Here is a 21858-nt window from a genome sequence, read left to right as displayed (position 1 = left end):
ATGTGCACATGCGCAGACGCCACACGTGGGGTTCCATGTTACTGACGGCATGCTATGTGCACATGCGTGGATGCCACACGTGGGGTTCCATGTTACTGACGACATGCTATGTGCACATGCGCAGACGCCACACATGGGGTTCCATGTTACTGACGGCATGCTATGTGCACATGCGCAGACGCCACACGTGGGGTTCCATGTTACTGACGGCATGCTATGTGCACATGCGCAGACGCCACACGTGGGGTTCCTCATTACTGACAGCATGCTATGTGCACATGCGCAGAGGCCACACGTGGGGTTCCTCATTACTGACGGCATGCTATGTGCACATGTGCAGACGCCACACGTGGGGTTCCATGCTACTGACAGCATGCTATTCGCACATGCGCAAACGCCACACCTGGGACTTGTTGCTGCACGAAGGTCATTTGTCACATTAACAAGTATTTCTGGCTACTGATCAGTTTTTGTTTTCTTAATGAGCCCAGCTGGTGAATGGCTGTGCGTTTATTTGGCCTCTCCCTGCCCAGCAATAGAGGGTGACCCCTGCTGCCCGCTGACGGCTGTCCTGGCACACGTGGCAATCTCTGGTGCAGTGCGTAGGATGTAATACAATATAATAAGTAAATACTCCGAGCCGGCTGGCACAGGTACGCCAAGGCCTGATCACACCAGTATCTGTATGAGCTGCCAGATGGCGGTACACACCCTGCCTGGCACTGGCTGCACCTGGGAGCCGGTTATTCTGTGTTTATGGCCCATCGTAGCAGTGAGGAATCAGCGTGCACAATGTGGCCTCTCATATGATTTCTGGGAAACCGGGCATGCCAGGAATTGCAACACTAATTACTGCCTCTGCTGATTCTCTCATATAGATACTAAAACCTGAAATATGACTATCACTTAAAGAGAAACTCCAACCAAGAATTGAACTTTATCCCAATCAGTAGCTGATACCCCCTTTTACATGAGAAATAGAATGCTTTTCACAAACAGACCATCAGGGGGCGCTGTGTGACTAATTTTGTGCTGAAACCCCTCCTACAAGAGGCTCTGAATACCGTGGTACTCCTGGCAAACTGCCACAATGTAACAATGTTCACAGACAGGAAATGGCTGTTTACAGCTGTCTAACAGCTAGAAACAGCTAAATAACCTGCCCACAGTAACAACCACCATGTAATAAATGTCAGAATGTGAATCTGGGAGAGGAAAGATTTTACAATGAGAAAACACTGACTAAATCATTTATACATAATTATGGTAAAAAATAAAGCACTTTTTTTTATTAAATTATTTTCCTTGGAGTTCCTCTTTAACATACTTATTTCACTTCCCCAGGAGGAGTGAGACAACACTGAGAATGTCGGTAAAGTAAGCCATACACTGTGCAATTAGTGGCAGAGCTGATAATGATTATTAACACTATTTACCACGTTGTGGAAAAGGAACAGCCATTTCCTCTCGTCCCTCCCCCCCCCATTCACAAGCTGATATAGTAACGCCCATTTCCTGCCACCCCCCCCCCCATTCATAAGCTGATATAGTAACACCCATTTCCTGTCCCCAATTCACAAGCTGATATAGTAACGCCCATTTCCTGCCCCCCCCTTTCACAAGCTGATATAGTAACGCCCATTTCCTGTCCCCCCCATTCACAAGCTGATATAGTAACGCCCACTTCCTGTCCCCCCATTCACAAGCTGATATAGTAACGCCCATTTCCTGTCCTCCCTTTCACAAGCTGATATAGTAACGCCCATATCCTGTCCCCCCATTCACAAGCAGATATAGTAACGCCCACTTCCTGTCCCCCCTTTCACAAGCTGATATAGTATCTCCCGTTCCCTGCAGTCTTACATGTAGGCCTTGTAGTTATTGCCGATCTTCTGGATCCGGATGTCGTATTTGGAGTCTATGAAGGGTTCGGTGGTGGCGTAGGTCTGTGTCAGGGCCACAACGCTGGCGATGTCCTGGAAGTCGTAGTGGCTTTCTATCTTTACCTGTAATTCACATCAAGCAATGGATATACATTCAATTATAATTCTCTGAGGATCAGCACAACAATACATACATCATGCCTACAGTATATTTATAATAATAGGAATTTCTAAGCTGGCCACTGTGTGTCTCCCTGCCCTGCACATGTCCCCTCCTGCCCCGCTCTGATTGGCTGCAGTGCTGTGTCCCTCCACCCTGCACATGCCCCCTTCTGCCACGCTCTGATTGGCTGCAGTGCTGTGTCCCTCCACCATGCACACGCCCCCTTCTGCCCTGCCCTGATTGGCTACAGCGCTGTGTCCCTTCACCCCGCCCCCTTCTGCCCCTCTCTGAGGACTGTGGCAGCCCCTTATAGCAGGACAGCCCCACAAGTCCCAGTGCAGCTGCATGTAGGTAATCTGCAGGGTTGGAGACAGCCAATGAGTTGTGAATAACTGTGACCTGAATGCAAATGATATGCTAATCCCATGCAGATCGGAATTTGGCCAAGAAGTGCATCTGATTGATAATAATTAATTCTGGGCTGCATAAATCTGCATAGAGGCCAGACTGATTAGCATATCATTAATCTCCGGCCACATATAAGAAGATGAAGGTTTGTATTTACCTTCCCCATGCCGGAGTGAGCGTGGCCGATCTTCACCACCACCGGGAACGACGGCATTGCCAGCTGAAACGATAAAACACCGATTATAACGTGTCATCCGATATACCGCACAGATAATACTACAGGAATCGGGAAATCTTATACAATGAATATAATTCTGCCCCTCCCCTCCTGTCACATGACTCCGCCTCTGCAGGAATCGGGAAATCTTATACAATGAATATGATCCTGCTGCTGGCCCCTCCCCTCCTGTCACATGACTCCACCTCTGCAGGAATCGGGAAATCTTATACAATGAATATGATCCTGCTGCTGGCCCCTCCCCTCCTGTCACATGACTCCACCTCTGCAGGAATCGTGAAATCTTATGCAATGAATATGATCCTGCTGCTGGCCCCTCCCCTCCTGTCACATGTTTCCACCTCTGCAGGAATCGTGAAATCTTATGCAATGAATATGATCCTGCTGCTGGCCCTTCCCCTCCTGTCACGTGACTACGCCTCTACAGGAATCGGGAAATCTTATACAATGAATATAATCCTGCCCCTCCCCTCCTGTCATGTGACTCCGCCTCTGCAGGAATCGGGAAATCTTATACAATGAATATAATCTTGCTGCATGCCCCTCCTCTCCTGTCACGTGACTCCATTTCTACAGGAATCGAGAAATCGCATACAATGAATATAATCCTGCCCCTCCCCTCCTGTCACGTGACTACGCCTCTGCAGGAATCGGGAAATCGCATACAATGAATATAATCCTGCCCCTCCCCTCCTGTCATGTGACTCCGCCTCTGCAGGAATCGGGAAATCTTATACAATGAATATAATCTTGCTGCATGCCCCTCCTCTCCTGTCACGTGACTCCATCTCTACAGGAATCGAGAAATCGCATACAATGAATATAATCCTGCCCCTCCCCTCCTGTCACGTGACTACGCCTCTGCAGGAATCGGGAAATCGCATACAATGAATATAATCCTGCCCCCTCCCCTCCTGTCACGTGACTACGCCTCTGCAGGAATCGGGAAATCGCATACAATGAATATGATTCTGTTGCATGCCCCACCCCTCCTGTCACATGACCATACTCTGCCTCTTGCATCAAGTGCAAGCTTTTTTGTCAAAGTTTGCAGTCACAATTTTTACATGAAAGTCAATGGCCACCAACTAGCAGTTAATAGCAAAGCCCCCCTATGAGCTAGAAACACCATATTTGCAGGGTATGCTAAGTAAGGGGGACAGCGGGAACAAGAGGGGGAACATTTTCAAAAAGACCCTGTAGTTTTGAAGAAAATTGATTTTAAAGTTACGATAGGAAAAAAGTATATATTTAACCACTTCAGCCCACAGTGTTGTTCACTTCATGCATCTGAGCAACTTTCACCTCCCATTCATTCACCAATAACTTTATCACTACTTATCACACTGAAATGATCTATATCTTGTTTTTTCCATCCCATCTTTGGGTGGTACATTATGCAAACAGTTTTTTTATTCTATATCCATTTTAACAGGTAGATTAAGAAAGAAATGGAAACAATTCATTATTTCTCAGTTTTTGGCCATTATAGTTTTAAATTAATACATGCTACCGTAATTAAAACCCATGTATTGTATTTGCCTATTTGTCCTGGTTATTACCCTGTGTAAATGATGTCCCTATCACAATGTATGGCGCCGATATTTTATTTGGAATAAAGGTGCATTTTTTCAATTTGCGTCCATCACTATTTACAAGCTTATAATTTAAAAATGTATATTAACATACTCTCTTGACATGCATATTTAAAACGTTCAGGCCCTTATGAGGTAACTATTTATGTTTTTTTTTGTTTTTGTTTTAAATTGTAATTTTCTTTATTTAATTTTTTTTTATTAAAAATTTTATTTGGGTAATTTTTGGTGTGGAAGGTAAACAGCTAATTTTAAATGTAATATAATGTACTTATTTATTAAAAATGGTATGTGGGTGTAATTTTACTCTTTGTCCACAAGATGGCCACAGTCAAATAGTCCTAAAAGTGAAAGATCTCGCTTCCAGGAACTAGAATGAGAACGGGAAACATCTTGTTACTCAGAAAGACCGCGGCCTCTGATAAGAGGCCGACGGTTTTTCTGCAGGGGACTTAGATTGAAGAATGAGAACTATATTCCAATTCATTGATTGGGGGGCTAACAGCAGGCGGCGGGAGCGCACGCGGGATTCAGCTCTCAGGAAGCAGCAACTGCACAGTCTACTGGACGAACATATTCGTCCAGATAGGCTCAAGTGGTTAACCACGAGGCTGGGATAGCCAGAATGTGGAGCCCCGGCCTGAGCTATACCAGCCCGCATGTTCCATGGTATGGGGGGGCTCCGGGGGAGAGAGGTGGCCAAGCCTTCCTTACCCCCCCCCCCTCCGGAGCACTTACCCAATCCATGGACAAGGGGCTCATCCCCACCTCCAGTGCCCCAGGAGGAGGTGGCAGTTGGTGAAGCCCTGAGGGAGGGGCTCATGGTGGCATCTGGGAGTCCCCTTTAAGGTGCCAGCCCCCTCCTCAGGAGAAATGAGTACCCCTCGCCCATTTCCACAAAGGGTTAAAAGAAATTTAAAAAAACACAACGGCGAACAAAGTATTTTAATATTCTAAATTAACCATGCATACTTACCTTTAAAAAATGCACGCCAATATCCTCAGAAATGCCCCACCCCAATATACTCTGTTAACTTGATTGAAGATCTCTGTGCACCCGCCGCCATACACGCTACAGCTCTAGCTATACATATATGTATATAGTACATAGTATACAGTAATTCCTGCTCTCCTCCCCACCCACTGCACCCTGGAACACCCACAGCACTCTGGAACACCCACAGCGCCCTGAAACACCCACAGCACCCTGGAACACCCACAATACCCTGAAACACCTACTGCACTCTGGAACACCCACTGCACCCTGGAAAACCCACAGCAACCTAAAACACCCACAGCCCCCTGGAACACCCACAGCACCCTGAAACACCCACTGCACTCTGGAACACCCACTGCACCCTGGAACACCCACTGCACCCTGGAACACCCACTGCACCCTGACACACCCATTGAACCCTGGAGCACCCACTGCACCCTGGAACACCCACAGCACCCTGCAACACCCACTGCACCCTGGAACACCTATTGCACCCTGGAGCAGCCACTGCACCCTGGAGCACCCACTGCACCCTGGAACACCCACTGCACCCTGGAGCACCCACTGCACCCTGGAGCACCCACTGCACCCTGGAACACACACTGCACCCTGGAACACACACTGCACCCTGGAACACACACTGCACCCTGGAGCATCCACTGCACCCTGGAGCAACCACAGCATCTGGAGTCCCAGGTTGGAATCTTGACCCAACCCTGCATGAATTTCTCCCGGTGATTTTGTGGGATTTCTCCGGACTCATTTGCAGGAGAGTCAGGGGAAGCAGATTATGATTGGGTAGTGCAGTATAAGCACTTGCTGCTCCCATCATCTCTGTATGTGTATTCCATGCCCCAGGAGGGAGGAGGTTCACTAATGTCCCCATATTCCGGGCATGTTCCCCGTGTCTTGGTCAGTCATGAAGAAGCGCTGGTTTTGCTGGTTGCACTGGTGGTGAAGTCCTGGGACTGTCTTCATCACACACATGTAATCTCTTGCGTTCTGCATCTCATTTCGGGAGATATATTTTTAGTCCAGCCCTGATGCAATAAGTGCACAAGAGGTGTGACTATCCTGTGTGACGAGAAGTTTGCTGGATTCAGTGATTACTGCAGCAAAGTCTTGTCCCAGATCCGAGGACATGTGTAGCGAGCAGAGCGGTGGCCACATCTGAGGGACAGCCTGGGAGAAAGGAGGGGCCTCTTCTGGGTGGCCGTAGAAAAGGGGGGTTCATAGTTCAGGAATAAGGAGTCAGTCCTCTGACTGAACACTGAGGGAATTCTGCGCTTGTCACGGGAAGAGGGGACGACGTATAAAGTTATTGCTCGGCTGGAGGTGCCTTATAGCCCAGCATGAATACCTTATCATACTCTCTGCTGCTGGGCACCATCCTCCTCGGGACCATGAAGATGAGCGACGCCTGTAGCTGCGCCCTGAGCCACCCCCAGCAGCTCTTCTGTATCGCCGAAGTAGGTGAGTCCTGAAATCCTCATACTCTGGATACTTGTTCCTCCTGTAATGCAGATGTAGGGGAGTCCTATAATCATCATACTCTGGATACTTGTTCCTCCTGTAATGCAGATGTAGGGGAGTCCTATAATCCTCATACTCTGGATACTTGTTCCTCCTGTAATGCAGATGTAGGGGAGTCCTATAATCATCATACTCTATATACTTGTTCCTCCTGTAATGCAGATGTAAGGGAGTCCTATAATCATCATACTCTGGATACTTGTTCCTCCTGTGATGCAGATGTAGGGGGGTCCTATAATCATCATACTCTGGATACTTGTTCCTCCTGTAATGCAGATGTAGGGGAGCCCTATAATCATCATACTCTGGATACTTGTTCCTCCTGTAATGCAGATGTAGGGGGGTCCTATAATCATCATACTCTGGATACTTGTTCCTCCTGTAATGCAGATGTAGGGGGGTCCTATAATCATCATACTCTGGATACTTGTTCCTCCTGTAATGCAGATGTAGGGGAGTCCTATAATCATCATACTCTGGATACTTGTTCCTCCTGTAATGCAGATGTAGGGGGGTCCTATAATCATCATACTCTGGATACTTGTTCCTCCTGTAATGCAGATGTAGGGGGGTCCTATAATCATCATACTCTAAATACTTGTTCCTCCTGTAAGATGTAGGTGAGTCCTATAATCATCATACTCTGGATACTTGTTCCTCCTGTAATGCAGATGTAGGGGAGTCCTATAATCATCATACTCTGGATACTTGTTCCTCCTGTAATGCAGATGTAGGGGAGTCCTATAATCATCATACTCTGGATACTTGTTCCTCCTGTAATGCAGATGTAGGGGGGTCCTATAATCATCATACTCTGGATACTTGTTCCTCCTGTAATGCAGATGTAGGGGGTCCTATAATCATCATACTCTGGATACTTGTTCCTCCTGTAATGCAGATGTAGGGGGGTCCTATAATCATCATACTCTGGATACTTGTTCCTCCTGTAATGCAGATGTAGGGGGGTCCTATAATCATCATACTCTGGATACTTGTTCCTCCTGTAATGCAGATGTAGGGGAGTCCTATAATCATCATACTCTGGATACTTGTTCCTCCTGTAATGCAGATGTAGGGGAGTCCTATAATCATCATTCTCTGGATACTTGTTCCTCCTGTAATGCAGATGTAGGGAGTCCTATAATCATCATACTCTGGATACTTGTTCCTCCTGTGATGCAGATGTAGGGGGGTCCTATAATGATTATACTCTGGATACTTGTTCCTCCTGTAATGCAGATGTAGGGGAGCCCTATAATCATCATACTCTATATACTTGTTCCTCCTGTAATGCAGATGTAGGGGGGTCCTATAATCATCATACTCTGGATACTTGTTCCTCCTGTAATGCAGATGTAGGGTAGTCCTATAATCATCATACTCTGGATACTTGTTCCTCCTGTAATGCAGATGTAGGGGGGTCCTATAATCATCATACTCTGGATACTTGTTCCTCCTGTAATGCAGATGTAGGGGGTCCTATAATCCTCATACTCTGGATACTTGTTCCTCCTGTAATGCAGATGTAGGGGGTCCTATAATCCTCATACTCTGGATACTTGTTCCTCCTTTAATGCAGATGTAGGGGGGTCCTATAATCACTCTGGATACTTGTTCCTTCTGTAATGCAGATGTAGGGGAGTCCTATAATCATCATTCTCTGGATACTTGTTCCTCCTGTAATGCAGATGTAGGGGGTCCTATAATCCTCATACTCTGGATACTTGTTCCTCCTTTAATGCAGATGTAGGGGGGTCCTATAATCACTCTGGATACTTGTTCCTTCTGTAATGCAGATGTAGGGGAGTCCTATAATCATCATTCTCTGGATACTTGTTCCTCCTGTAATGCAGATGTAGGGGAGTCCTATAATCATCATACTCTGGATACTTGTTCCTCCTGTAATGCAGATGTAGGGGAGTCCTATAATCCTCATACTCTGGATACTTGTTCCTCCTGTTATACAGATGTAGGGAGTCCTATAATCATCATACTCTGGATACTTGTTCCTCCTGTAATGCAGATGTAGGGGGGGGAGTCCTATAATCATCATACTCTGGATACTTGTTCCTCCTGTTATACAGATGTAGGGAGTCCTATAATCATCATACTCTGGATACTTGTTCCTCCTGTAATGCAGATGTAGGGGAGTCCTATAATCATCATACTCTGGATACTTGTTCCTCCTGTAATGCAGAAGTAGGAGAGTCCTATAATCATCATACTCTGGATACTTGTTCCTCCTGTAATGCAGATGTAGGGGGGTCCTATAATCATCATACTCTGGATACTTGTTCCTCCTGTAATGCAGATGTAGGGGAGTCCTATAATCATCATACTCTGGATACTTGTTCCTCCTGTAATGCAGATGTAGGGGAGTCCTATAATCATCATTCTCTGGATACTTGTTCCTCCTGTAATGCAGATGTAGGGGAGCCCTATAATCATCATACTCTGGATACTTGTTCCTCCTGTAACGCAGAAGTAGGTGAGTCCTATAATCATCATTCTCTGGATACTTGTTCCTCCTGTAATGCAGATGTAGGGGAGTCCTATAATCATCATTCTCTGGATACTTGTTCCTCCTGTAATGCAGATGTAGGGGAGTCCTATAATCATCATACTCTGGATACTTGTTCCTCCTGTAATGCAGATGTAGGGGAGTCCTATAATCATCATTCTCTAGATACTTGTTCCTCCTGTAACGCAGATGTAGGGGAGTCCTATAATCCTCATACTCTGGATACTTGTTCCTCCTGTAATGCAGATGTAGGGGAGTCCTATAATCATCATACTCTGGATACTTGTTCCTCCTGTAATGCAGATGTAGGGGAGTCCTATAATCATCATACTCTGGATACTTGTTCCTCCTGTAATGCAGATGTAGGGGAGTAATATAATCATCATACTCTGGATACTTGTTCCTCCTGTAATGCAGATGTAGGGGAGTCCTATAATCATCATACTCTGGATACTTGTTCCTCCTGTAATGCAGATGTAGGGGAGTCCTATAATCATCATACTCTGGATACTTGTTCCTCCTGTAATGCAGATGTAGGGGAGTCCTATAATCATCATTCTCTGGATACTTGTTCCTCCTGTAATGCAGATGTAGGGGAGTCCTATAATCATCATACTCTGGATACTTGTTCCTCCTGTAATGCAGATGTAGGGGAGTCCTATAATCATCATACTCTGGATACTTGTTCCTCCTGTAATGCAGATGTAGGGGAGTCCTATAATCATCATTCTCTGGATACTTGTTCCTCCTGTAATGCAGATGTAGGGGAGTCCTATAATCATCATACTCTGGATACTTGTTCCTCCTGTAATGCAGAAGTAGGGGGTCCTATAATCCTCATACTCTGGATACTTGTTCCTCCTGTAATGCAGATGTAGGGGAGTCCTATAATCATCATACTCTGGATACTTGTTCCTCCTGTAATGCAGATGTAGGGGAGTCCTATAATCATCATACTCTGGATACTTGTTCCTCCTGTAATGCAGATGTAGGGGAGTCCTATAATCATCATACTCTGGATACTTGTTCCTCCTGTAATGCAGATGTAGGGGAGTCCTATAATCATCATACTCTGGATACTTGTTCCTCCTGTAATGCAGACGTAGGAGAGTCCTATAATCACCATACTCTGGATACTTGTTCCTCCTGTAATGCAGATGTAGGGGGGTCCTATAATCACCATACTCTGGATACTTGTTCCTCCTGTAATGCAGATGTAGGGGAGTCCTATAATCATCATACTCTGGATACTTGTTCCTCCTGTAATGCAGATGTAGGGGAGTAATATAATCATCATACTCTGGATACTTGTTCCTCCTGTAATGCAGATGTAGGGGAGTCCTATAATCATCATACTCTGGATACTTGTTCCTCCTGTAATGCAGATGTAGGGGAGTCCTATAATCATCATACTCTGGATACTTGTTCCTCCTGTAATGCAGATGTAGGGGAGTCCTATAATCATCATTCTCGGGGTTCTCTGGATACTTGTTCCTCCTGTAATGCAGATGTAGGGGAGTAATATAATCATCATACTCTGGATACTTGTTCCTCCTGTAATGCAGATGTAGGGGAGTCCTATAATCATCATACTCTGGATACTTGTTCCTCCTGTAATGCAGATGTAGGGGAGTCCTATAATCATCATTCTCTGGATACTTGTTCCTCCTGTAATGCAGATGTAGGGGAGTCCTATAATCCTCATACTCTGGATACTTGTTCCTCCTGTAATGCAGATGTAGGGGAGTCCTATAATCATCATACTCTGGATACTTGTTCCTCCTGTAATGCAGATGTAGGGGAGTCCTATAATCATCATACTCTGGATACTTGTTCCTCCTGTAATGCAGACGTAGGAGAGTCCTATAATCACCATACTCTGGATACTTGTTCCTCCTGTAATGCAGATGTAGGGGGGTCCTATAATCACCATACTCTGGATACTTGTTCCTCCTGTAATGCAGATCTAGGGGAGTCCTATAATCATCATACTCTGCATACTTGTTCCTCCTGTAATGCAGATGTAGGGGGGTCCTATAATCATCATACTCTGGATACTTGTTCCTCCTGTAATGCAGATGTAGGGGGGTCCTATAATCATCATACTCTGGATACTTGTTCCTCCTGTAATGCAGATGTAGGGGAGTAATATAATCATCATACTCTGGATACTTGTTCCTCCTGTAATGCAGATGTAGGGGAGTCCTATAATCATCATACTCTGGATACTTGTTCCTCCTGTAATGCAGATGTAGGGGAGTCCTATAATCATCATTCTCGGGGTTCTCTGGATACTTGTTCCTCCTGTGATGCAGATGTAGGGGAGTCCTATAATCATCATACTCTGGATACTTGTTCCTCCTGTAATGCAGATGTAGGGGAGTAATATAATCATCATACTCTGGATACTTGTTCCTCCTGTAATGCAGATGTAGGTGAGCCCTATAATCATCATACTCTGGATACTTGTTCCTCCTGTAATGCAGATGTAGGTGAGCCCTATAATCCTCATACTCTGGATACTTGTTCCTCCTGTAATGCAGATGTAGGGGAGCCCTATAATCATCATACTCTGGATACTTGTTCCTCCTGTAATGCAGATGTAGGGGAGTCCTATAGTCATCATACTCTGGATACTTGTTCCTCCTGTAATACAGATGTAGGGGAGCCCTATAATCATCATACTCTGGATACTTGTTCCTCCTGTAATACAGATGTAGGGGAGTCCTATAGTCATCATACTCTGGATACTTGTTCCTCCTGTAATGCAGATGTAGGTGATCCCTATAATCATCATACTCTGGATACTTGTTCCTCCTGTAATGCAGATGTAGGGGAGTAATATAATCATCATACTCTGGATACTTGTTCCTCCTGTAATGCAGATGTAGGGGAGTCCTATAATCATCATTCTCTGGATACTTGTTCCTCCTGTAATGCAGATGTAGGTGAGCCCTATAATCATCATACTCTGGATACTTGTTCCTCCTGTAATGCAGATGTAGGGGAGTCCTATAATCATCATACTCTGGATACTTGTTCCTCCTGTAATGCAGATGTAGGGGAGTAATATAATCATCATACTCTGGATACTTGTTCCTCCTGTAATGCAGATGTAGGGGAGTAATATAATCATCATACTCTGGATACTTGTTCCTCCTGTAATGCAGATGTAGGGGAGTCCTATAATCATCATACTCTGGATACTTGTTCCTCCTGTAATGCAGATGTAGGGGAGTAATATAATCATCATACTCTGGATACTTGTTCCTCCTGTAATGCAGATGTAGGTGAGCCCTATAATCATCATACTCTGGATACTTGTTCCTCCTGTAATGCAGATGTAGGTGAGCCCTATAATCCTCATACTCTGGATACTTGTTCCTCCTGTAATGCAGATGTAGGGGAGCCCTATAATCATCATACTCTGGATACTTGTTCCTCCTGTAATGCAGATGTAGGGGAGTCCTATAGTCATCATACTCTGGATACTTGTTCCTCCTGTAATACAGATGTAGGGGAGCCCTATAATCATCATACTCTGGATACTTGTTCCTCCTGTAATACAGATGTAGGGGAGTCCTATAGTCATCATACTCTGGATACTTGTTCCTCCTGTAATGCAGATGTAGGGGAGTCCTATAATCATCATACTCTGGATACTTGTTCCTCCTGTAATGCAGATGTAGGGGAGTAATATAATCATCATACTCTGGATACTTGTTCCTCCTGTAATGCAGATGTAGGGGAGTCCTATAATCATCATACTCTGGATACTTGTTCCTCCTGTAATGCAGATGTAGGGAGGTCCTATAATCATCATTCTCTGGATACTTGTTCCTCCTGTAATGCAGATGTAGGGGAGTCCTATAATCATCATACTCTGGATACTTGTTCCTCCTGTAATGCAGATGTAGGGGAGTAATATAATCATCATACTCTGGATACTTGTTCCTCCTGTAATGCAGATGTAGGGGAGTAATATAATCATCATACTCTGGATACTTGTTCCTCCTGTAATGCAGATGTGGGGGAGCCCTATAATCATCATACTCTGGATACTTGTTCCTCCTGTACTGCAGATGTGGGGGAGTCCTATAATCCTCATACTCTGGATACTTGTTCCTCCTGTAATGCAGATGTGGGGGAGTCCTATAATCCTCATACTCTGGATACTTGTTCCTCCTGTAATGCAGATGTAGGAGAGTCCTATAATCATCATACTCTGGATACTTGTTCCTCCTGTAATGCAGATGTAAGGGAGTCCTATAATCATCATACTCTGGATACTTGTTCCTCCTGTAATGCAGATGTAGGGGAGTCCTATAATCCTCATACTCTGGATACTTGTTCCTCCTGTAATGCAGATGTAGGGGAGTCCTATAATCATCATACTCTGGATACTTGTTCCTCCTGTAATGCAGATGTAGGGGGGTCCTATAATCATCATACTCTGGATACTTGTTCCTCCTGTAATGCAGATGTAGGGGAGCCCTATAATCATCATACTCTGGATACTTGTTCCTCCTGTAATGCAGATGTAGGGGAGTCCTATAATCATCATACTCTGGATACTTGTTCCTCCTGTAATGCAGATGTAGGGGAGTAATATAATCATCATACTCTGGATACTTGTTCCTCCTGTAATGCAGATGTAGGGGAGTCCTATAATCATCATACTCTGGATACTTGTTCCTCCTGTAATGCAGATGTAGGGGAGTCCTATAATCATCATTCTCTGGATACTTGTTCCTCCTGTAATGCAGATGTAGGGGAGCCCTATAATCATCATACTCTGGATACTTGTTCCTCCTGTAATGCAGATGTAGGGGAGTCCTATAATCATCATACTCTGGATACTTGTTCCTCCTGTAATGCAGATGTAGGGGAGTCCTATAATCCTCATACTCTGGATACTTGTTCCTCCTGTAATGCAGATGTAGGGGAGTAATATAATCATCATACTCTGGATACTTGTTCCTCCTGTAATGCAGATGTAGGGGGGTCCTATAATCCTCATACTCTGGATACTTGTTCCTCCTGTAATGCAGATGTAGGTGAGCCCTATAATCATCATACTCTGGATACTTGTTCCTCCTGTAATGCAGATGTAGGGGAGTCCTATAATCATCATACTCTGGATACTTGTTCCTCCTGTAATGCAGATGTAGGGGAGTCCTATAATCATCATACTCTGGATACTTGTTCCTCCTGTAATGCAGATGTAGGGGAGCCCTATAATCACCATTCTCTGGATACTTGTTCCTCCTGTAATGCAGATGTAGGGGAGTCCTATAATCATCATACTCTGGATACTTGTTCCTCCTGTGATGCAGATGTAGGGGAGTCCTATAATCATCATACTCTGGATACTTGTTCCTCCTGTAATACAGATGTAGGGGAGCCCTATAATCATCATACTCTGGATACTTGTTCCTCCTGTAATGCAGATGTAGGGGAGTCCTATAGTCATCATACTCTGGATACTTGTTCCTCCGGTAATGCAGAAGTAGGGGAGTCCTATAATCCTCATACTCTGGATACTTGTTCCTCCTGTAATGCATATGTAGGGGAGTCCTATAATCATCATACTCTGGATACTTGTTCCTCCTGTAATGCAGATGTAGGTGAGCCCTATAATCATCATACTCTGGATACTTGTTCCTCCTGTAATGCAGATGTAGGGGAGTCCTATAATCATCATACTCTGGATACTTGTTCCTCCTGTAACGCAGATGTAGGGGAGTCCTATAATCATCATACTCTGGATACTTGTTCCTCCTGTGATGCAGATGTAGGGGGTCCTATAATCATCATACTCTGGATACTTGTTCCTCCTGTAATGCAGATGTAGGAGAGTCCTATAATCATCATACTCTGGATACTTGTTCCTCCTGTAATGCAGATGTAGGGGGGTCCTATAATCATCATACTCTGGATACTTGTTCCCCCTGTAATGCAGATGTAGGGGAGCCCTATAATCATCATACTCTGGATACTTGTTCCTCCTGTAATGCAGATGTAGGGGGTCCTATAATCATCATACTCTGGATACTTGTTCCTCCTGTAATGCAGATGTAGGGGGGTCCTATAATCATCATACTCTGGATACTTGTTCCTCCTGTGATGCAGATGTAGGGAGTCCTATAATCATCATACTCTGGATACTTGTTCCTCCTGTAATGCAGATGTAGGGGGGTCCTATAATCATCATACTCTGGATACTTGTTCCTCCTGTAATGCAGATGTAGGGGAGTCCTATAATCACCATACTCTGGATACTTGTTCCTCCTGTAATGCAGATGTAGGGGGGTCCTATAATCATCATACTCTGGATATTTGTTCCTCCTGTAATGCAGATGTAGGGGGGGGGGGGGGTCCTATAATCATCATACTCTGGATACTTGTTCCTCCTGTAACGCAGATGTAGGGGAGTCCTATAATCATCATACTCTGGATACTTGTTCCTCCTGTAACGCAGATGTAGGGGAGTCCTATAATCATCATACTCTGGATACTTGTTCCTCCTGTGATGCAGATGTAGGGGGTCCTATAATCATCATACTCTGGATACTTGTTCCTCCTGTAATGCAGATGTAGGAGAGTCCTATAATCATCATACTCTGGATACTTGTTCCTCCTGTGATGCAGATGTAGGGGGGTCCTATAATCATCATACTCTGGATACTTGTTCCTCCTGTAATGCAGATGTAGGGGAGCCCTATAATCATCATACTCTGGATACTTGTTCCTCCTGTAATGCAGATGTAGGGAGCCCTATAATCATCATTCTCGGGGTTCTCTGGATACTTGTTCCTCCTGTAATGCAGATGTAGGGGAGTCCTATAATCATCATACTCTGGATACTTGTTCCTCCTGTAATGCAGAAGTAGGAGAGTCCTCTAATCATCATTCTCGGGTTCTCTGGATACTTGTTCCTCCTGGGTGGTGCCTAACCCTAACCCCTCCCACTGGTGGTGCCTAACCCTAACCCCTCCCCCTGATGGTGCCTAACCCTAACCACTCCCTCTGCAGAAACACCCTTTTACACATAGAAACGATAATATATTTGATAACGTAAAATCTGTACATACAAATGAATCAATATGATAAAAACTATAACGTTGGAAGCTTCTAAAACTATGTTGTTAACTAATGTTGTTAACAGTGGTGCTCAGCAGAGCTCGAATATTCGAGTAGCTCGAATATTCGAGCTCTTTTCCAGCTATTCGAGCTCGGTATTTTAGCTGGAGCTATTCGAATGGGCTATCCGAGTACACTCGAATAGCCCATTCACTATTCGAGCTATTCGAGCAAACGGCGCTATTCGAGCTCGAATACAGAGCTCGAATAGCGTCATAGCCCAGATTGATGTCCTTAGAGCCAATCAGAGGGCTCCCAGGCCCTCTGACGGCAGCCAATCACAGAGGGGGACCCTGGCCAGCCCCTACCCTATAAATAGCGGCCGCCATGTTCCGTTTCTCCGTCCTTGCCTGAGACTTGCATAGAGAGAGAGTTGCTCCTTTGTGCTTTGGCTTAGCAAGAGCTCTATTGTGGTCATTCACCTAGCGTTTTTGCTCACATACACCTCCTATACACACCTATATTGTTGTTAGTTAGTTAGACATTGTATTTTAGTTAGTAGCTTTTGTGTTACATAGAGACAGGCCAGCTGCTGCAGGCTTACAGCTTTAGGCCTCAGGGCCTTGCCTGTGTGGGCAGCTGTCCTCCTGTCCTCTGTTTATTTCTCTCTATTCTATACCAGTATTTCTGCTGTCCTTTACTACTGATTGTATTAGTATTGTAGTTATATACTGTAACTGTACTAGGACACTCACTGTCACTGTTCATAGGCTACTAGCTGCTCCTGCGTGTGTGCACTCACTGTCTGTGTACACACTACACACACTCTATTTCCAAGTTCTGATAACTGATTGATTATTGTAATTGAATATTGTAATTAGTTAGTTGTACTCACTGTTACTACTTACTGTACTAGGAGTCTAGGACACTCAGTCACTGTTCATAGGCTACTAGCTCCTGCGTGTGTGCACTCACTGTCTGTGTACACACTACACACACTCTATTTCCTTCTGATAACTGATTGATTATTGTAATTAGTTAGTTGTACTTACTGTTACTACTTACTGTACTAGGAGTCTAGGACACTCAGTCACTGTTCATAGGCTACTAGCTCCTGCGTGTGTGCACTCACTGTCTGTGTACACACTACACACACTCTATTTCCTTCTGATAACTGATTGATTATTGTAATTAGTTAGTTGTACTTACTGTTACTACTTACTGTACTAGGAGTCTAGGACACTCAGTCACTGTTCATAGGCTACTAGCTCCTGCGTGTGTGCACTCACTGTCTGTGTACAAACACTACACACACTCTATTTCCTTCTGATAACTGATTGATTATTGTAATTAGTTAGTTGTTTGTACTTACTGTTACTACTTACTCTTACTGTACTAGGAGTCTAGGACACTCAGTCACTGTTCATAGGCTACTAGCTCCTGCGTGTGTGCACTCACTGTCTGTGTACACACACTACACACAGTCACACACTCTATTTCCTTCTGATAACTAATTGATTATTGTAATTAGTTAGTTGTACTTACTGTTACTACTTACTCTTACTGTACTAGGAGTCTAGGACACTCAGTCACTGTTCATAGGCTACTAGCTCCTGCGTGTGTGCACTCACTGTCTGTGTACACACACTACACACACTCTATTTCCTTCTGATAACTGATTGATTATTGTAATTAGTTAGTTGTACTTACTGACTGTACTAGGGACACTCACTCAGTCACTGTTCATAGGCTAGCTCCTGCGCGTGTTTGCGCGTGCGTGCACTCACTGTCTGTAGTGTACACACACTAAATTTACTTGTGATTACTACTGATTATTGTAACTGCTAGTTGTACTTCCTGACTGTTACTACTTACTTACTGTACTAGGGACACTCACTCAGTCACCTCACCCACCAACCCACTCCATTAAAGTACCCCACTTTTCACCCGCCCTTTTAAAAAACTTTTGTCTATACGCCCAAAACATCGAAGATGTCTGGAAGTGGCAGCCAGCGCGGTTTGGGCAAGGGGAAGGGCAGCAAGGGAATCAGGAGGAGAGGGAGCAGCATTGTGGCAGGCCGCGGCCGCGCCACCATGCACAGTTCCGCAGCACCAGCAGCAGCGTCAGTGGCTAACATTCCTCCCATAGCCACTGGCCGTGGACGCCTTGGGCGCCGCCCAGCAGGAGCATCTGCAACTCACGCTGCAGAGACACAGCAGCAGCAGCGTGTAGCACCTGCTCCCATTTTCCTCCAGCCGGGTCGGAAACGTCCCATTGAGGAAAAGCATGCAGACACTGTGGTGCAACTCATGACGGAGGATGAGCAGCCCGCCATCAGCTCTGCATCCGAGGCCCCCACCCTCACCACCACCACCACCACCCCTGTTCGCAGCAGCCGCCCAGCAGGGTCTGGGGAGGAGGCCAGTTCACCGTCACAAGTTGGCGACCTGTCACTCAGCAGTATTTTTACCCCAGGCACCATCAGGGTATTGTCTGCTGTTGTTGGCGATTTGGAGGAGGAGATGCTGATGGGCACTTTGGGGGATGAGGGATTGGACAGCAAGACTGTGGCGACAGTCAAGCAGCCCATCCATGCATCAGGAGAGGAGTTTGGGGTGGTCATCATCCCAGCAGGACATGTTTCAGGAGGGGGAGGATGATGATGACCCGGTGACAGACAGAGACTGGGCGCCACCACCTCCAGGGGATGTCGTCCTCAGCAGCTCTGAGGAGGAGGAGGAGGATGCGCTTGTGGGCCTTGCAAGGAGGCGCATCATTGCAAGCATTGGCAGCAGTAGGCAGGTCCCACAGCCTGCTGGTGTCTCAGGCTCAGCAGCAGCAGCAGCATCTGCCAGTACCACCACCAGCCGCACCCAAGCCCCCCCCCCCCAACCACCACAGGGAGACAGGCAGCAGCGCTTCCATGCCGTAGGGGGATGTTTCTGTCACCAATCTGGCGATATTTCACCATGCCCACTGTGTACAGCAAGTACGCCACTTGCAACCACTGTCTAACCCTAACCCTTAAAGTTCAGCACCAGCTCGCTCATCAACCACCTTGCTGCGAAACATTTCCACCAGCATGAGGAGTTCCAGAGGCTGAAGGCATCTGGTGCTGGCAGTGGCACCACACCCATCACTGCACAGCCTTCAGCAGCAGCAGCAGCAGCAACAGCAGCCACCCGCCCTCCTGCTCCTCCAGCAGCACCAGCAGGAGTGCGGAAACGCACTGCTCCTCCCCCCTCTGCAACTCCTGCCGCCGACACTGAGGCCTGTTCTGGCAGCCAGTCCTCAGTGGCCTCCTCCGCTGTGTCTGCTGATTCCCGTGCCAGCAAAAGGCCACGCCAGAGCCTTTTGAGCGAGTCCTTCCAGGGGGTGGTTAGGGCTCTGCCTCCCAGCAGCCGTCGCGTGCGTCAGCTGAACGGCTTGCTGGCACGGGCCATGTGCTCCCAACTCCTGCCGTACACGCTCGTGCAGGAGGGGAGCGACATTCGTGCGCTGCTTGCTTGCGCAGCCCCAGACTGGCAGCTCCCCAGCAGACACTTTTTCTCCCGCAAGGCCATTCCTGCACTGCACCGCTTTGTGATGGCCAATGTGGAGCGAGGGCTGGAGCACGCGGTTGGTGAAAGGGTCCACGTCACCATGGACTCCTGGAGCAGCCGCTTCGGGACAGGCCGCTACCTGTCCTTCACTGTCCACTGGGTCAGCTTGGTGGAAGGGGGTGAGGATGGGAGAGCAGCAGCGGGCACAGCAGCAGCAGCAACACAGTGGGTGGTGCCACCCCGCAGGGTCAGGGGAACTGCAGCAGGTTCCTCCGATCCTCTGCCATCCTCCGGCACACCTGGCCAAACCCCCCGCCTCAGCAGCAGCGTGAAGGCCCGCCACTGCCAAGCGCTGCTGCACTTGGTCAGCCTTGGGAAGACCAAGCTGACGGCAACCCATGTGTTGGCCAAACTCCAGGAGCAGGAGAGGATTTGGCTGACCCCCAGAGGCCTCAGAGTCGGAGAGGTGGTGGCCGACAATGGGGCCAATCTGGTTGCCGCAATAGACAGGGGAAACCTGACCCACATCCCCTGTCTTGCCCACGTGCTGAACCTGGTGGTGCAGAAGTTCTTGCGCACCTACCAGGGGATGGGCGAACTGCTGGAAACGGCAAGGAACGTTGTGCGTCACTTCCGGCGCTCGGCTGCAGCCTGTGCGAGCCTGGAAGACGTGCAAAAGGAGCTGGATCTGCCACGCCATCGGCTGATCCTTGACGTTCCGACTCGCTGGAACTCCACCCTGGCGATGTTGGAGCGTCTGGTTGAACAGAAGCACGCTGTCAACCAGTACCTTGCCCTGGCCACTGTTTCCGCCGCTCAGAGAAGGGACAAGACCAGCAACATCCCGTCCATCGTCCCCGATGATGACTGGAGGCACATGCAGCAGGTGTGCTTAGTGCTGGCTCCCTTTCTGCAGGCCACTAACATGGTGAGCAGGGACCATGCTATGGTCTGCGAGTGGGTGCCCCTGGTTTGTCTGCTGAACAGGGCCCTCGATGCTTTGCTGGAACAGGGAGCGGCAGCCTTGGACCAGCAGGAGCGGCAAGCAGCTGCACAGTCCACCTCTGAGGGGGAGGAGGAGGAGGACTTGGTGGAGGTCCCTGACCTTGCTGCTGATGAGGGGGAGCAGCACAGTGCAGCTGAGTTGGTGCGGGGGTGGAGAGAGGATGAGGCTGACGAGGCAGAGGAGGAGGATGAGGACAGCAGCACTGCCGTCGATGTGCCAGCAGACGTGGCCCGCCTCTTCCCAATGGCAGCACACATGCTGACGTGCCTGCGCAGAGACCACAGGGTGATCCAGATGAAGCAGAGGGAGGACATCTGGATCAGCATGATGTTGGACCCACGCCTCAAGGGGAAGTTGAGCCAGTTCCTGCCGCCTGCAGGAGGAGACCCAGCGCAACAAATAAGGAGCTTGCAGCAGGCCCTTGTTGAGCGCTTGGAGGAAGCCTTCCCCCAGCCTTCCACCCCCACTGTCCAGCAGCCAGCACAGAGGCAGCAGCAGGTGCCTGCATCCAGCAGCAAGCGCCCCACAGACCTGCTGTCTCTCAGCCACAAGCTCTACAGGACTGTAGAGGCTCCGGCAGCAGTGACTAGAGAGGAGGTGCATGCAGCAGCATCCTCCACCGGTCACAGCCAGCGCCTGACCCGCATGGTGGCTGACTACATGGGGTCCTACAGCGGGCTTGACAGCGATGCCCCTGTTGATCCCATGGAGTATTGGGTCAAGCGCCTGGAGATCTGGAGCGAGCTGGCGCAGTACGCCCTGGAAGTGCTGTCCTGCCCCCCTTCCAGCGTGCTGTCCGAGCGCTGCTTCAGTGCAGCTGGTGGTGTGGTCACCGAGAAACGCTCACGTCTGTCTCACAAGTCTGTGGACAGACTGACGTGTCTCAAG

The 21858-nt window shown here is 47.3% G+C and overlaps 1 protein-coding gene across 1 annotated transcript in view; it reads left to right on the top strand.

Annotated features, from left to right (window-relative positions):
• The first annotated feature begins 6365 nt into the window (after positions 1 to 6365).
• Positions 6366 to 21858, top strand: part of TIMP4 (TIMP metallopeptidase inhibitor 4) — a 57493-nt gene continuing 42000 nt past the window's right edge. Inside the window, exon 1 of the mRNA XM_068254998.1 lies at positions 6366 to 6757. Within this exon, the coding sequence (XP_068111099.1) occupies positions 6637 to 6757 (121 nt within the window). The 5' untranslated portion in view covers positions 6366 to 6636. The remainder of the gene's footprint in view (positions 6758 to 21858) is intronic.

Source organism: Hyperolius riggenbachi, chromosome 9, assembly GCF_040937935.1.
Source record: "Hyperolius riggenbachi isolate aHypRig1 chromosome 9, aHypRig1.pri, whole genome shotgun sequence".
NCBI lineage: Eukaryota > Metazoa > Chordata > Amphibia > Anura > Hyperoliidae > Hyperolius > Hyperolius riggenbachi.
This window is presented reverse-complemented; position numbering and strand designations above follow the sequence as displayed.